General features: G+C 39.0%; 2 protein-coding genes across 2 annotated transcripts in view; one reads left to right on the plus strand and one right to left on the minus strand.

Moving 5' to 3' along the window:
- The window catches only part of LOC134854239 (cilia- and flagella-associated protein HOATZ-like), a 269,680-nt gene extending 261,379 nt beyond the window's left edge, over positions 1 to 8,301 (minus strand). The window contains exon 1 of the mRNA XM_063870418.1: positions 8,276 to 8,301. The gene's annotated coding sequence lies outside the window, so the exon portion shown is untranslated. The remainder of the gene's footprint in view (positions 1 to 8,275) is intronic.
- A 718-nt stretch (positions 8,302 to 9,019) lies between these two features.
- On the plus strand, positions 9,020 to 13,385 carry LOC134856997 (heat shock 70 kDa protein 4-like). The gene is made up of 2 exons (XM_063873316.1): positions 9,020 to 9,259; positions 10,403 to 13,385. The coding sequence occupies exon 2, from the start codon at positions 10,408 to 10,410 to the stop codon at positions 12,955 to 12,957; it is 2,550 nt and encodes an 849-aa protein (XP_063729386.1). The 5' UTR covers positions 9,020 to 9,259; positions 10,403 to 10,407; the 3' UTR covers positions 12,958 to 13,385.
- The last annotated feature ends 3,041 nt before the right edge of the window (positions 13,386 to 16,426 follow it).

Below are 16,426 nucleotides of genomic sequence, written 5' to 3' on the forward strand. Positions count from 1 at the left end.
CTAGTTTGACTATCGATAAAAATAACACAACACAAAAAATTCCAAAAATTTCTATTAAGTAGTGACCACGAATCCTTGTATGTTATCACTGCACAGCGTATCCACAACTTATTCACAAAAATTGATTATTAGTCGTAAGATTTGAGAGCTAGCACAGTATGATGATATCAGTCAATTTAAAAGATAGTGTATTCACTACCCAATCAAGCACAAACTGTTGATTTAAAACCAGATGTAACACAATAAGAATATTTTTATGAAAAACGTATGTGTATTGTACTTTTAGTCGCTCACAGTACAATAGTCGAACTTGTTTTTATAAAGAAAGAGCTTTCCCTGCTTGGTGCTGCACCAAACAGACAAAACTTGAAGGCAGTAATTTTCTCAAGTGGGCGTCTATTGCACCCACCGAGTATTGTGTTACTTATTTGCCTTCGGACTGCCCGAGCTAGACTTACTAAAATCCTCAGGGCAGTCATTTTTCTCAAAAAATTTTTTTTGATTTCAATCCACACCAATGAGTTACACACTCTTTTTTAATTTAGACTTAGTGTCGCGAATATCCGAGTTTGGACCTGTTTTGTTTTGGTCTGGTCTTTTTCTTAAAAGGCAAGTTACCAGTGCAGTCACTGGTTCCTAGCCTGTCTTTTAATAACCTAACACCCCTCACTATTATCTTTTCTTCTGTTTACTTAAGTCCTTAAACAAAATGGTACCCCTCCGGGTTGACAAAAACAGTACCCCCCCGGTTTGGCAAAAATAGGACCCCTGCGGATTGGCAAAATTGAGACCCTTCCGTATTAGGACCCCTCTGAGTTAGCAAATGTAAGACCCCTCCGGATTAGGACCCCTCCGGTTTTGTGAAAACAAGACCCCTCCGGATTGGGACCCCTCTGAATTAGGAGAGAAAAAATTTTTTTTTCACCCCTCCGGTTTTGTAAAAATAGATTTTCTGAGACTTCCTTGATTTTCAACCTATACCCCTCCGGATACGTTCTCCGATGCTATTATGCTGTTTGTATCAACCAGGAAGGGTATGTGTTCCTTCCCTAGACCCTTCCGGATTGAAGCTAAGCCTCTTATCCGACAATTCTCGCTAACGGTGAGGGGTCTTATCGCTAGCCTAATTTCGGCTCTATCAAGGTTTTCCTGCGCCTTTAGCCTTCCATGTTCTTCTAGAACAGCGCAAAATTGCCTTATTCAACCGTTTCTACCTCTTGGTAGGAGTGTAAGGGCTTTCCAAAAAAATTTTTTTATAAAACGTGAGGTGTGTACCCTCCCGAATTGGTGAATTTGCTAAAAACAATCTCAAAAAATTTTCACGCTTATTTTTTCGTATAATTTTTGTTCCTATTAGTAAGCTCAGCTAATCTCTGATCTATTGGTACTAAGATCAACTGGATCTGTCCAGTAATTCCAAAGTTACTAACCAAAACGTCTTTTTTCTAAAGTCAAGAAATTTTTCTCTTATAGGTTCCGCCTAACTTTTTCCGCAATTCTGTTCTTTTCGAGCTAAGAATTATTGATCCGAGCTCAAAAGGCCTATAATCTTCTAGTTCAATGCAAAAGACCCGATCTAAAACGCTTTAGTTGAAAAAGTTTGCGAAAAACTATGCTATTTGGACCCCTCCGGATTGATGAATCTTCTGAATCAAACACGTTAGGTTCGATTTCTCTGTAACCCGGAAGGCTTTCGCAAAGCGGTTTTTAGAACCTGTAGATTCACTAGTGGACGTTGTCCGAACAACTATTTTTAATGTCCTAACTCAAAAATTTCAAAATTTTTTCTGATTTTATAGTGTTCCGTTTTCTCAAAAATCACGAAAATTCCGTTTTTGGTACCAAAATAGTTCCAACCACTTCCGAAGTAAACTTAACCGGTTCTACCTGCTATAGTAGTGCAATTACGATGTAACGCACTAATTTAGCGCTTTTTCCGTTTCAAAAAATATCGATATGTCAAAAATCGTTATTTTGACCCTAAAAACCGGTCTGTTTTCTTTGTTTTTTTACTGAAAAACGATATAGGAGTATTATTTTGGGCTATATAAATAATAATATTAGTTTACTATACCACTCTGGGTTTGGTCAATATCCGAATTAAGTGCTAAACTCAGATATTTGCAGTTCGGTGAAGGGTCACTACAGTGCAGCACTGTCGAGCCCCCCACAGATTACTAACTTTATTTTTGTACCAAAAGGGATACAAAACTTGTTAACGATACCCAACAGTCGATTTTTGTTGTCATTGAGCCCCTTCTTGTCGCTCCTTGTACTGCTTGCCGGATCAATCTTCACCCAAGACCCCTCCGGATTGAGCGCAAATCAGCAGACCGTTCCGGATTGAGCGCAAATTAGCATTAACGTGCTTAAATACTCAAACAACCCTTCAGTACAAGCCTCACAAACGGGCTACCAAAATGATCGTAACGATCTGATTGATATAAATGCCTGTAACAAAAATATATCTGTCGACAACAAACGGGAGGGTCGGATCACATCTTGTCTGGGGGGATGATTTCTACTGATTTTTTTTACTTTTTTTTTTACTGTTTTTGGTTTTTTCGGTTATTTTTGATGTTTTTTGTTTTTCTTGGGTACTATACTACTTTTGTTTGGTTTTAAATATATCTTTAAGTGTTTTTGGTCACAGACCACTCAGGAGATGACGGGACCGCGAATCCCGCCACCCTTCCTGGTTCGTGAATTTTCGGTCTTAGCTAGGTTAAAAAGCTATTCACGGTAATCCGGAAGGCTTCCGCGTTCCGAACTACCCTTCCGCCCCGGCGGTTTTGGCCTATTAAGGGCGTTAATGTGAGCATCCGCTGTGCGCGTAGTGCTCGTTAACGGTTTTGCCGGTCATGATGTTAAAGAAATAACACCCAGTAGCGCCATAAAAACATCTATGTAACATTCGCCCGGAAGATACATAGGTTCTAAGACGACTGGCCAACGTCTCTACCAGCTCTACATGCTTTTCATCGTCTCTACCAAGCTAGTTTATTTGATGGTCTTTTCAACATCGGGTCGACAAAAACGTTACTGTTCTCCGGCTTCGACCAGAACGCTCAAATTAACTTAATGACATGCAGAAATAGTGAGCGCATGGCTTAGTCTCAGTATCCCAAGACCACGAGGTCACTCCTAAAACAGGGCTACTACTATACATTGAATTATTATTGTTTTTGCTCAGTAGATAAAACTCATCATCTCCATCGAAGATGGATCAACCCTTCCCCCCAACTCCTAGCTTCTCATCCTTGCAAATTGAATTCAGATGTTAATTAAATTCAACTCAGGGCGTAGTAGGGATGCTAAAAGTTTAAATAAAACAGTTTCAGTCCAAATCCTGAGACCCCTCCGGATTCTTGAATCCGGGGAAATAAGACTCTTATTCTCCTTCCGGAAGGCTGTCGTCCACCCTTCACCGTTGTTCGCAACGACCTTGCAACTATTGTAGCAGCACAATAGTTGTAACTCGGAGCGGTCTCTGCTACTTCTAATTTTTCTGATTCCAATTCTCAATTTTTCCGTTGTTGTCGTTGTCGCAACTATCGTTGTTTGTGTCTATTTTGGTTTCTCTCCAAAATGGCTGTTTTTGACGTTTCTTAGAATTATTACGTCATCAATTCGAATTTTTAAAATTTAGGAATTTCCGAATCCTTCAGCCTTCACGATTTGTCCAATCGTCCGAACAACGCTCTTATTCCCTCAATACCGCCAATTTGGAAAGTTCGCTGCTAAAAACTCGGAACTGCTGAATCTGCATTTTTGTACATTCTGATCGAATGTCACAGCAGTTAGCCAAAAGTGAAATCAGAAATCAACTCCTTGATTTAGTTTCCTGAATGTTGACTCAAAAAACTGGTTTTATTATGGTAATAGCTCGTCTAGATAGTCTCTGAACTGTTCCTGTACATTTTTTTGTTCCACCGGAGACTGAGTGTGCTGGTTTGCAAATTGTTTCCTGTTCTGTCTTCCCGATTCAAGATTATTTTTCACCTAAATTGAAGCAAGATTTGAGCGGTTAATTTCTAGACAATTGCGCTCAAAATCTTGCTTCAAAAGGAGCGATTTGACCGGTTTATCATAGAAAAAAACTCTCAAAAACCGCGCAAGATTTGAACGGTTATCTCCAACCAAATGTTCTCCGTAATTTTTAGATTTCATTTTTGGCTCTTTTTTCATGTCAAAATTGAGCAAGAAGATGGTGAAGTTTCACATGCTCTTTTTTCAAGCATTCTTCAGTCATAAGAAGATTTATTTAGAAGATCAGAACATCCGATTTACAATCGCGGGAAAGTACCTAGAAAAGCAGCGGGAAATTGCTATTCGCAATTTCCAGATACAAAAATAAACGCGAGTAGAGCCGTCTTATCCTGAAATAGGAGAAGAAACGATTACGAAAGAAGAACACGATTATTCGAGCTGAACTAGAATATTCGAGTGAACCCTCAGTGGAAAGGTGGACAGCTGGGGTGTCCCAATGGTTCAGACCAAAACTTCATTACTAGAGTCAAAACTTGTTTTCTTTATTGAAACTATTTAGTATTAAACTCCTCAAGTTATCATACTTAGTTCTCGAGTTGCTCATTAATTTAGTTACCTCTAATTCCCGAGTGTGCCTACATGTGAGTTCTCAATTTAGTTTTCTTGAGTGTGTTTTATGATTGTTATGTTGAGATAAGGTTGATCCATCTGAAATGGATCAAAGTTTCACTGTCTGATAAAAAGTAACTGTGCGGATTGTTTCGACCCTGTTTTTAACGGCGTTCGTGTATTTTGGGTATTTTGAGACTTAAGTATGTGGAATTTCTTATTTTCTAGAGTGGGGGTATTTTGGTAGTGGCTTTTAAGCTGTAACGGGTTTTTAGTCTCATGTCGCAAGCGAAACGAATTGGATCCGACTGTTTTGAGGTAGAAAAATACGAGAGTTCGTGTCCCTGACTCTTGAGCCAATAGTTATAGGGCCTATTCTTCTTAAGCCTCATATGTGACCGAAGTAGGTGACTGTTACATAGTGTTTTTATGGCGCTCCTTTTTACGACATCATGACTACGGAGTCGAACCCACTTGACGCAACTCCGGGCTACATGCCCATTCTAGAGTACCGGTGGTACGGTTCAGCGGGAACGTGTAAACCTTCCGGTTGTACCGAAGCTTTTTAGGAAAACTCGAGAAAACTCCCTGGTACGCTCTCCGAACGAGGCTTAACTAACCGAGTAAAGGGGGGTAACTAGGGGGGACGAAAAAAACAAGCAAAAGACAAAAAGCGAAACAAAAACCGAAAAAGAACAGAAAAAGGAACAAAAACTATAAAACAAAAAAATGACAGTGTCTTTGACACCGCATTAGTTGGATCAAACCTTTATATCAATTAATTAGTATACACATACTGTTTTTTTATAAGACCGATCGTTTAGATCATTTCAGCAATCTGAAAGGTGCCCGAGTGTGGGGCGTTGTGAAGGGTTTTCAGATAGCCTGCAACTTAGCTGGACCATTAGGAGACTTGACTGGAACAGGTGGCCAGTCGAGTGGGAGAGTGGTTCACAGGGACTTAGCTGGACCATTAGGAGACTTGACTGGAACAGGTGGCCAGTCGAGTGGGAGAGTGGTTCACAGGGACTTAGCTGGACCATTAGGAGACTTGACTGGAACAGGTGACCAGTCGAGTGGGAAAGTGGTTCACAGGGACTTAGCTGGACCATTAGGAGACTTGACTGGAACAGGTGACCAGCCAAGTGGGAAAGTGGTGCTGGTGATCAGCTGCAGGACAAGTCAAGGAAACAGCCAGCACGGTCAGAGCAACAAAAGAAGACGGGGTGTTCTCAAGTTGGTCAAACGGGTATCGTTAAAATCCACATTACATTATAGGAGATAAGAGTAAAATTGGATAAGCGGAACACCATTGTTTTGAGGAAGTTTTTACTCAAGCAGGCCTGGAAACAGGTCTACGGTTTCTCTCGAGAGGTTTAGCACCCGGCGCTTAAGGAAATTTTCGGCTTAAGAGGGGGGCTAAAGAAGGGGGAGGTTAGAAGGGGGGCTGGTTAGGTTAGATGTTGGTGGTTGTAAAGTGTAAAAAGGGGGGACACATTAGAGTAAGTAATTGATCGGCATCGTCGATTTAGTTACATTAGATTCTTACACGCGTCGGTTATAAGAAGCGGATATCCGAATTTAACATCGAATTAAGGTAGATACCCTGGTCGGATCGGGAGGGGGTAACGGATATAGACAGTTTTTGTGATACCCTATAAGATCGCTAGCAGGGGGGAGGAAAACGCGTGGCACCAGGCATTTTTTCTTTGTAACCCCCAGATAAAGGGTTGACATAAGTCACCTTTGAATTTTAAGTGGGTACCTTTTTTTTTGCTTTTATCGATTTTCATTTTTTTTCTCTCTGTTAACTTTGACGCTTTTAGAGAAGAAAGTTCTAATCGGTTTTGGACAAACAGGTGATCACAAGACACCTAGAACAAGTTGGGTTTCAACTTGAGTCCAAATATTAAAAGGAAATAAATACAAGGGGGTTGGTGATTTTAACTTTTGGCCAATAAGGTTGGGTTTTTTTGGGAAAATTTTTACTAGAGCTCGAGTGGTAGTACAAGGTACAGTGGTACAGGCAGTCTTGGGACTGGCAGTCTTGCGGCAGGCAGTCTTGGGACTGGCAGTCTTGGGGCAGGCAGTCTTGGGACAGGCAGTCTTGGGACAGGCAAACTTGGGACAGGCAGTCTTGGGACAGGCAGTCTTGGGACAGGCAGTCTTAGGACAGGGAGTCTTGGGACAGGCAGTCTTGGGACAGGCAGTCTTGGGACAGGCGGTCTTGGGACAGGCAGTCTTGGGACAGGCAGTCTTGGGACAGGCAGTCTTGGGACAGGCAGTCTTGGGACAGGCAGTTTTGGGACAGGCAGTCTTGGGACAGGCAGTCTTGGGACAGGCAGTCTTGGGACAGGCAGTCTTGGGACACTGGTCTTGGGACAGTAGTCTTGGGACAGGCAGTCTTGGGACAGTACCAGAAAGTCTTGGGACAGTACCAGAAAGTGTTGGGACAGTACATAGAAGTGTTGGCACAGTACATAGAAGTGTTGGGACAGTACAAAGAAGTGGTGTGACGGTACTAGAGGGTCTTAAGACAGGTCGAAATAACTAAATCAAAAGCGATTGGACTAGTCGGAACGTTAAATCGCGATAGATCGGATTCTGTTGGGATCACGAATTAGTAAAATTTTAATAAATCTTAAAGGGAATAGGAACGTTGTTTTTCTTTATTATTATATTTATTATCAAAATTTTTTTCATTCTTAGAATAGGATTTTGTAAATCGCAATTTTGTAAATAGAAATTATTGTAAATAAAAATCATGAGACGGAGCAGGGTACCGATAGCTGAAAAAAAGCTACAGAGTCAAAGCCAAAAAATAACTCGTCGCAACGAAAAATGACATCGGTTGGCCCAAGAATAACAAAGAAGAACTTTTCAGTTAGCATGGTCAACACAAGGAGTACTAAAGAGAACCAGACAAAAGAGGGCGCGGAAGGGAAACAAACGGAACCCGCCATCGAGATTGACCTAGAAACACCAGACCAGAGTGTGGATGAGGTGGAGAAGAAGACGACGGAGTCGACACCGATGCCGAATGCAGAGGAACAAAATCAAAAATCGATGGAACACGCGAGTCTTTTGGTACTCTCTTGAGTACTCGGACATTTGAGATGGCTGTATTAACATAATTGTCTCGAACTAAATCATTACCTATTGTTGCTTTATTAACAGATTTTAGATCAACGCATAAAGGACACTGAAACCATTGGGTTTTCTTAGAGTCGCTAAGAGAAATATTTACACAACTGATATGATACCAACTAGAACAACAATCACATCTAATCCAATTTATCAGTCCTGAAGGTTTTAAGCAATCTTTGCTTGTTTACTCTTTGTTGTTTTTCCTCATCTTGACGCAGCATAAAGGTAAAAAAAAGGATTTTGACTGGACTTTAGGGGACTGAACTAACCCATGATAAGCGGTTAGTGGGAATTTTACAGATCAGCAAATAAAAAAAGACAACTAAATTAATTTAAATTTTAAAATTGAATTATAAAAATCAAAAACAAGGAACAATCTCACCCGAGCTCAGTAGGTCCAGCGGCGCACCACCAGACTCCTCAAGCCAGTTTCAGTTTCCCACCTCCCCACAGAAAGCCACTTGACAGACCTGTCTCTAAAATCCCTCAGAGGGCGCTCCACATACAGGCACAAACATCAAACATAACAAATCTATTTAATAAGTTTATCACAACAATTAGTCTCAAAATACCCAAAACACTTCATGTATTTTGGGTATTTTGAGACCTATTCTTCTTAAGCCTCATATGTGACCGAAGTAGGCGACTGTTACAATTCTTCCGGTAACTGGAGAATTGATTTTGCCTCGATATCTTTGCAGACAAAAGGCAAATTAAACAATTGATTTTGGCTAATTTAGGGTAAAGTTTCTTGGGTCTATGAGACCTTGGAAACCATTCCATGGGAAACACGCTCTTGTTAACTAGAATGATTCATTCGCTTATGACGATGGTTATGAATTGCTCTGCTTCGAGAGGAGGCAATAACTGTCAGTGTATGCAGTTTTGGAACTTTAATTTTGAGATTGTCATCTTCTGTTGTATTGTTGTGGGGAGTTGTTTCAGTATATCGGAAGCACAATTTCGATATGCATGCGCCAGATTTTCGCCTGATTTGACAATTTTTTTGGTGAATGGAGGATGATTTTGATTATTTCGATTTATTTTATTCTTTCGTCGATTTTTTTTTGCTGTTAGCGCATTTCTGATTTTTGTTTCTGTTTCAGACGGCACTTAATGATTATTTTTGGCACCTGAGATTCCGTCAAACGTCAATTATTTTTTTGTAATTTTGAGAGAATTCCTCATTTTTTCGCTACAATTTTTCGAAGTAAAATTCCTGGAAGCAATAGAGTTTCTTATAATTCTAGATTATTCTGTTAATCTTCTGGAAAAATCGACATGATTAAACTATGCTTTTCACGTGCTGAATGTATCATGATGATAGTTTCAATGTTGTTTGTCTTTTACTAGCAACTGATTATAACGTCCTCTGCAGATAGTCAGACGTTCGCACATCATTCAAGTGGAAGATTTACAAAATAAGATTCAAAAGTTTGGAGAATTCTACATATTTTGCCGTATATTTTACTAGCCTTCTGATTATCAGTTTGTTTGATTTATCACGTGGACGGTAAGTTATTAGAATTTCATTTGGAGTTTACTCTGATAGAGGCATTTAAAGGATTTTTTTCGAAAACGTTGGAATTATAATATCGGGAATTATGGTACCGGCTGTTTTTATGGGTCTTATTCAAAAGTTCGTTCATAAGTGCGATACCGCCGGAACACTTGTAATATACTCGCAGGGGCAAGGTCTTTTACCAGACCGACAATTTACCAGACTAACATTTTACCAGACCACAATGCAAAAGATTTGAAATGTTCGTTATATTACCACTGATGTTTAATATGAAATGAAATTATCAAAACTATATATTCACTGGCAAAACATGAACTGCCATTAAAAACATTTTTGTTTGATAATGAAGAACATAGATAGTTTTTGGGACCATACTTTGAACGAGTATCAAATATCAAATTTGTACCTTGATTGATCCAGCAAAAATGATGTTTAATCGTCAGTTAGATTGTTAAATGTTTTAGCCGTCAATGGAATAATTAGCATTTTTTTTACATGAAATGCAGATTTACGCGCACAAAACACTCGTGTCGCATGTTAACGCAGCAGAGAAAGCGGTCGCTTATCGCCAATATCGCATTTAAGATTAGCGTTCTGGCTTGCTAATTGTTCTGACTCTGCTACAAGATTGGCCTGCTAAAAAACCGGTCTGCTTAAATCCCTAGTAACATTTTTACACTTGCGATTAGCTTAGTGTATCTGCACAAACCTTTTTTTTCTAACTTCACTCGCAAATAAAAGTGTTCATTAAAAGCGTTCTTTCATGAGGAACTTTTACTGTAGCATTGGAAATTGCATAACATCTGTTCTGTTTTTTTTTGAAGCTAGTGTTTGGTGACTATTAAGCTTCCGTGGCTGAGTGGTAAGTGCGTGAGATTCTTTATATCTGGGTCCCATGTTCGAATTTCAGAGGTAGCCGCATTGTTACCAATTTGAGGCTTATTTCTAATTTTTATTATTTATCTTTATAGAGCTGCTTTAAGTCGTGTTCTCGCAAGTGTTTGCGAAGCGAAGCTTCGCCTCTGTGTCAATGCTCGAAACTAAATATTTTTTTTATGAGCTGATTCATGCCTATAACTGAGAATTTTTTGTTTTAGTATAGAAGATAACAGACATTTTTTAACATTGTTTTAGAAATAATGTCTGTCGTGGGTTTTGACGTTGGAAATTTGACCTGTTTCATCGCCGTGGCAAAGCAGGGCGGAATTGAGACAGTAGCAAATGAGTATTCTCAAAGAAGCACTCCTTCTTACGTTGGTTTTACAGACAAGGTGAGATTAGTGGGACTTGATGCAAAGAATATCCAACTGACAGGCTCCAACTTCAAAAACATCGTGTTCAATTTCAAAAGACTCCTCGGCAGAAAAGCCTCGGATCCCTTCGTGAAAGACTATTGCCAGCACTTACCGTATAAGATCGTACCGGTCGGCGATAATGACGAAGTTGGAGTGAAGTTGAAATATCAAGGAAATGAAGTTACGGTCACTGTTACGCAGATCATGGCTGCTCTTCTGGTGAAGTTGAAGACGATCGCAGAAAATGCTTTGATGAAGCGTGTAGTAGACTGTGTGATTTCGGTGCCCACTTTTTATACTGATATCGAGAGACGAGCGCTGCTAGATGCTTCAAGAATAGCTGAGTTGAATTGTCTGCGTCTAATGAATGACACTACGGCGACTGCTTTGTGCTATGGCTTTTACAAGAAAGAGTTGCCTCTACCCACGGAGGCTGCGAGGAATGTGGTTTTCGTGGACTTCGGGCACTCGTCATTACAAGTTAGTGCAGTGGCCTTTAACAAGGGCTCAATCAAGGTGCTGGCCACTGTAAGCGAAGTGTGTGTCGGAGGAAAGACCATTGATCAGATGATAACCACTGCAATTTCAGAATCGTTCGAGCAGAAATACAAAATCCAGCCAATGAGCCAGGTGCGACCCTTTTTGAAACTGACAGGCGAATGCGAGAAACTGAAAGTACTCATGAGTGCAAATAAACAGAAGCTCCCACTATCCATAGAATGTTTCATGGATGACATTGATGTGAGCGGGGGCATGTCTCGCGATGAAATGGAAGAGATATGCAGGCCTATCTTTGAAAAAATTCGAATCAAGTTGAAGGAAATAATGAAGTATGCTGGACTCGAAGCAAATCAATTGCACTCAGTAGAAGTTGTGGGTGGATCAAGTCGAGTGGCGCTTTTCAAAAGTATAGTACAGGAGGTTTTTGGCATGGAACCAAGTACGACTTTGAACGCAGATGAGTCAGTAGCGCGAGGGTGCGCTTTGCAATGTGCAATGCTCTCCAGTGCATCCCAGGTGCAGCATAAATGGAACATCACAGATGTTTGCCAGTATCCGATTACTTTGAAATGGAAACCCGTCTCTGAGAAGGACGGCATGATTGAAGTTTTCCCCTACTTGCATTTGTATCCTGCGACTAAGATGCTCACCTTCTACAGGAAGGATACATTTGATATAGAAGCTATGTATTCTTACCCTAACTACGTACCTTACAGTAACCCGTACATAGGAAGTTTCACGATTCATGACGTGAATCCCGCGCCTGATGGATCTCCTTCCAAGGTCAAAGTCAAGTTGCACCTGAATAAACATGGCATCTTCAATGTAAACGAAGCAGTATGTGTCGAAAAGGTTGACGAGAAAGAAGAACAACAAGCTGCAAGCCCAACGAAAGCGGAAACGGTTGAGGAGCAAAATGGAGAAGAGAATCCAGTGAAAGACGAGTCGATGACGAATGGGGAAGCGAAGGAAGACCAGGCTATGGATGGTAATGGAGATCCGACTGCTGATCCAGAACAGCCCAAGGAACCCCAAACTGCCAACGAACAAGTCTCGAGAAAGAAGACCAAGGTCAGAAATGTGAGTCTCCCCGTAAAGCATAACGTTGCATCAATGAACTCAGACAAGCTCAACGAGTTGAAATCTGTTGAGTCAACTTTCCAGGCCACAATTTTGATCGAAAAAGAGAAGGCTGATTCCAAAAATGCTTTGGAAGAGTATATACTTGATCTAAGAAGACAGATCGACGAGGAGCTGAGCGAATATATTAAAGAAAGCGCTGCCGACGATTTGAAGTCGTTATTGTTCCGAGCAGAAGATTGGCTATTTGAGGAAGGCGAAAATGTCGATAAAACGGTATACATGAAAAAGTTGGAAGAGATGAGAAAATTGGGAAATCCTGTGATTACAAGAAAGATAGAGTTCGAAACTCGGCCGACAGTTTTGGAAAAGTTGGGTTCTAGAATTCAGCATTATAACAAAATTCTGGATAAGTACGCACATAAAGCACCTGAATATGAGCATATAAGCGAGGAAGACATGAAGAAAGTCAAAAAGACAGTGGATGCAAAAACCAAATGGTTCGAAGACGCTTGTAACAAGTTGGGAAAACTTGAAAAACATCAGGATCCTCCTATTCTGGTGTCGGCAATCAACGAGGAGTGTCGAAATCTAGACAGCTCGTGCCATTCCATTGTGACGAAGCCGAAACCAAAAGTGGAGCCGCCTGCCCCACCTCCGACAGAACATCCTGCGAACGACGAAGCCGACGGCAAAACAGCCGACGCTCCACCGAACGAAGGACCAAAGAGTCCGGCAGATGGCGGCGAAGCGATGGAAGTGGACGGAAATGGTCAGGCAGGTGCACCGAGTTACGAAAACGAAGTCGACTGAAATACTCAAAATTGGATGTATATTTTCTAAACACTGGAATTGAACAATTGAGCATTGAGAACTTTTTCTGATGTTGCAAACCGCGAGAGATCTACTTTTTGATTATTATATTTTCACCTATCAAACAAACAAGAAATTTCAATACGTTTATCACATTCTTGCAAAATAGAATGCTTTCTGTAAAAGAAAAATTAGTTATTGTCTGTTCAAAGCTATATTTTAATTGATTTAAGAGTTACTGGTTGCAACGAACGCATGACTCATGAACTCAAGACATTAACTAATGAAGAGATTATTGGCAGAGACGTGTGTTCACATTAAGTCTGAAGTTAAAATTTTGTCGCTGATGTAAAGTTATATGTTAAATACCATGTATGAACAACTGTTTCTTATATTGCTGCGCAATTATAATTTAATGTTTCAAACCAGGTTTCGATTTTCGAGTGCTTTGTTGGAGCGTTTGCGGGAAAGTGCAAATATTTATTTCCCTTGCTAGAGCAAATGACTTTAAGCGGGAACAAGATTTTTTTCCGTTAGCAACTTGTGTTATATATTCTGTTGAAATGCTCATTTTCTTGAAAATTCAAATGCAACTAATTAGTTCAAATGAGTTGTAATTAATTTTTTCAAACATTATTTGAAAAATGTAAATTTTTTCTCAGATTTGTGGTTTTAGTTCTAATTTCTATCGGCTGGTTTTCCCTTTTTTCAAATGGAATTTATGCACAGGCGAAGCGAAGCTTCGCATCGCTTGCGATACCCCATAAAAACAGTATTGCACGCCAGCAGATAGGTTCCTAAGTCCTAAAAAAAATATATATTTACGGCGTTTAAATCGACGGCGTCCAGAAATAATCGAAGGGGTTTAAAATCTAAAAACAGTTATCGAGTGCCAACTGACCCGACAAAACTTGGGTAAATTCACGTAGAACAGAAAACCAAATTGTCATGAAAAACTCGATTGCAATACCCTTGCTGATTGCAACGGGAATTTTAACTTCGGATGAAATGTCATTAATTTACTCCACGTATCCCATAAGCATCAATTAGGACCAAAGATTTTATTAGATGTTTGCTGCTGTCACAGAAATCGGAATTCGGATCTTTCTTCAGAGTCCAAGGAGCTAGCCATTACATCCTGGGAACACACAGTTGCGATACAATGAAAACAGTAAATTAAACTTTATTAAATGTAAAGAAACAAATTAAACCGAGTGATTTTAAGCTGAAAAACATCTATAAAAACTTTGTAACTGTCGCGGATGATTTTCATGAAAAGCCCTAACAAGCACTGAAAATCAATGGCCGAGTGACATTTAAGGCAAAAAACATTGACTCAACTATCGTTAGGCGAGAAATCAAACGGCTGTCAAAAAAAATAATTAGCCATCAAAACATAGAACACAAAAATTTGAAAATTCAAGCATGAAACTGAACAACACAGCCCTCCCAAATCTAGCAAAAGCATTTTAAAAAATTCCCCTTGAAGGTGCGCAAAATAAGTTAACTAAGTCAATATAGGATAAGTTTAACCAAAGAAAAATGAATAAAATTATTCAAAATTAGATGGTAGCTTTCAAATATAGTATAAGCTGTTGGAAAAGCACAACCGAATTCATTTTCAGTTACAAAAAAACGGAAAAATTTTTCTCGAGATATGTTTAAAAAAATTATTTATACCTGAAAATGGGCTAAGAAGTAGTTTTTTTCGATTTTTCAAGAACTTTTGCATGTCAAATTACTGGAAAATGTCTAGTTCCCGATTGCAATCTCTTCTGCGATTATAATTATCTGGTACGCTTTTCAGACACTTACTTCATGAAGCTGGGGTTTTTCTATTTTTGATTTGAACAGCTTTCACAGGAAAATAAAAATTGCTATGCAGTTAAAGTTTATCAACTTTGATTTCAATTTTTTGAAAAAGTTTTTTCAGTTAAACGGGTTCAAATTATGTTAAATTGGCTCAGTCAATTTATGATGCGCAATTTCGAAAGCGAATTGTCTTAAATGCGTTTGCTTGTTTTTGGAGGGATGCTCGTAAAAATTTTCGTCAAGTTTTTTTTTGAGATTGAATGTTTTCTGTCTTGTTTCGTCTTCGGCTTATCGAGAGTCGACCAGTTTTTCCGCATTAGTTGCCGCTCGGTCATTGATTTTCATTGTTTAGGTTATTTATGAAAATCATCCGAGACAAAAGTATGAGATTTTTGCAGGTAGAATTTTTCTTCTGTTTTTGAGTTTATTATTTCATCATGATTTTTTTTTAAAAATGAGACTTTTATCTTTTTTTTCAATATCTTGTACTCCAATGTTTTAATTAAATCGCAAGTGCTGCGAAGCTTAGCTTTGCCTGAGTGGTTATTTTGCAAAACAGAATTGCAAACAGCAGAAGTAAGTCGAATCACAAGAAGCAAGTTCAATGTAAATTAATTATTGCACAAAAACAATTCCTCGATGTGGCTACTAAGCAAGCATAACATAAACAGACATATAGGAAGCTTAAAAAATTTTGAAACAGAATTTTCCGTTTGAAAAATAACAGGTCCTTTCAGATTCAAATCCAGGATCTTTGCCGTCCCAGTTGTATTCTTTACGTTCAAACCAAGTGGGCCGAAGACTCAAAAAGTTTCAATTAATTGTAAACTGCCCTTTTTTCCATTTAACCATTCTAGTGACAAAGTTATTTACCAAAAGAAAAATCAAAAACCCAATTGCAAAACCCATGCTTATGGCAAGGTAATTATAACTGCAGATGAAATGTGATTAGTTTTCTCCAGTTATCCCATAATCATCAATAATGACCATAGATTTAATTAGACTTTTGCTGCTGTCACTGAGATTGGAACACAGATACAATCAAAACAGTGCATTACACGATATTGTAAAGAAAAACGTAACAGATTAATTTAGAAAAATGAAGCTCAACAATTACTTGAAATTAGTCGAAAAAACATCTATAGAAATTTCGTGTCTCTGATGATGGTCATAAACAGCCCTAACAAGCACTCCGGAAACAAAACTGTAGTCTCAAAAAAATTTAGAGCTATCAAAGTGTAGCAATCAAAAATTTGAAAAAAAATTGAAAATTCTACCACCCAAAGCTCCTGAAACGCGAAAAACAATGAAAACACCCCATAAGCTTACGCAAATTAAATTGACTATGCCGATATAAGATAATCTTAACAATTTTTTTTGAAAAATTTCTATCAAAATCAGATGATAACTTTCAATTATAGTGTAAATTGTTTGAATAAAACAGCCCCAATCATCGGGAAGAAATTGCTTGAAAGCTTAACACACGTTTTATTGCAGCTACAAAAAAAAACGAAAAATCTGCCGACAGAAAATAGGACACTTATCACAAATCCGAAAACAATCAACACTCTTTCAATATATGTATTTGAAACATTAACCTCTACATAAAATGATCTAAGAGGTAGTTTTATTTGAATTTAAAAGAATTTAAGCATGC

Source organism: Symsagittifera roscoffensis, chromosome 1 (assembly GCF_963678635.1).
Source record: "Symsagittifera roscoffensis chromosome 1, txSymRosc1.1, whole genome shotgun sequence".
NCBI classification, from domain to species: Eukaryota; Metazoa; Xenacoelomorpha; order Acoela; family Convolutidae; genus Symsagittifera; species Symsagittifera roscoffensis.

What these genes read in the sequence shown, in the direction of transcription:
- LOC134856997 (XM_063873316.1), top strand. Translation starts at nt 10,408, where the DNA reads ATGTCTGTCGTGGGTTTTGACGTTGGAAATTTGACCTGTTTCATCGCC.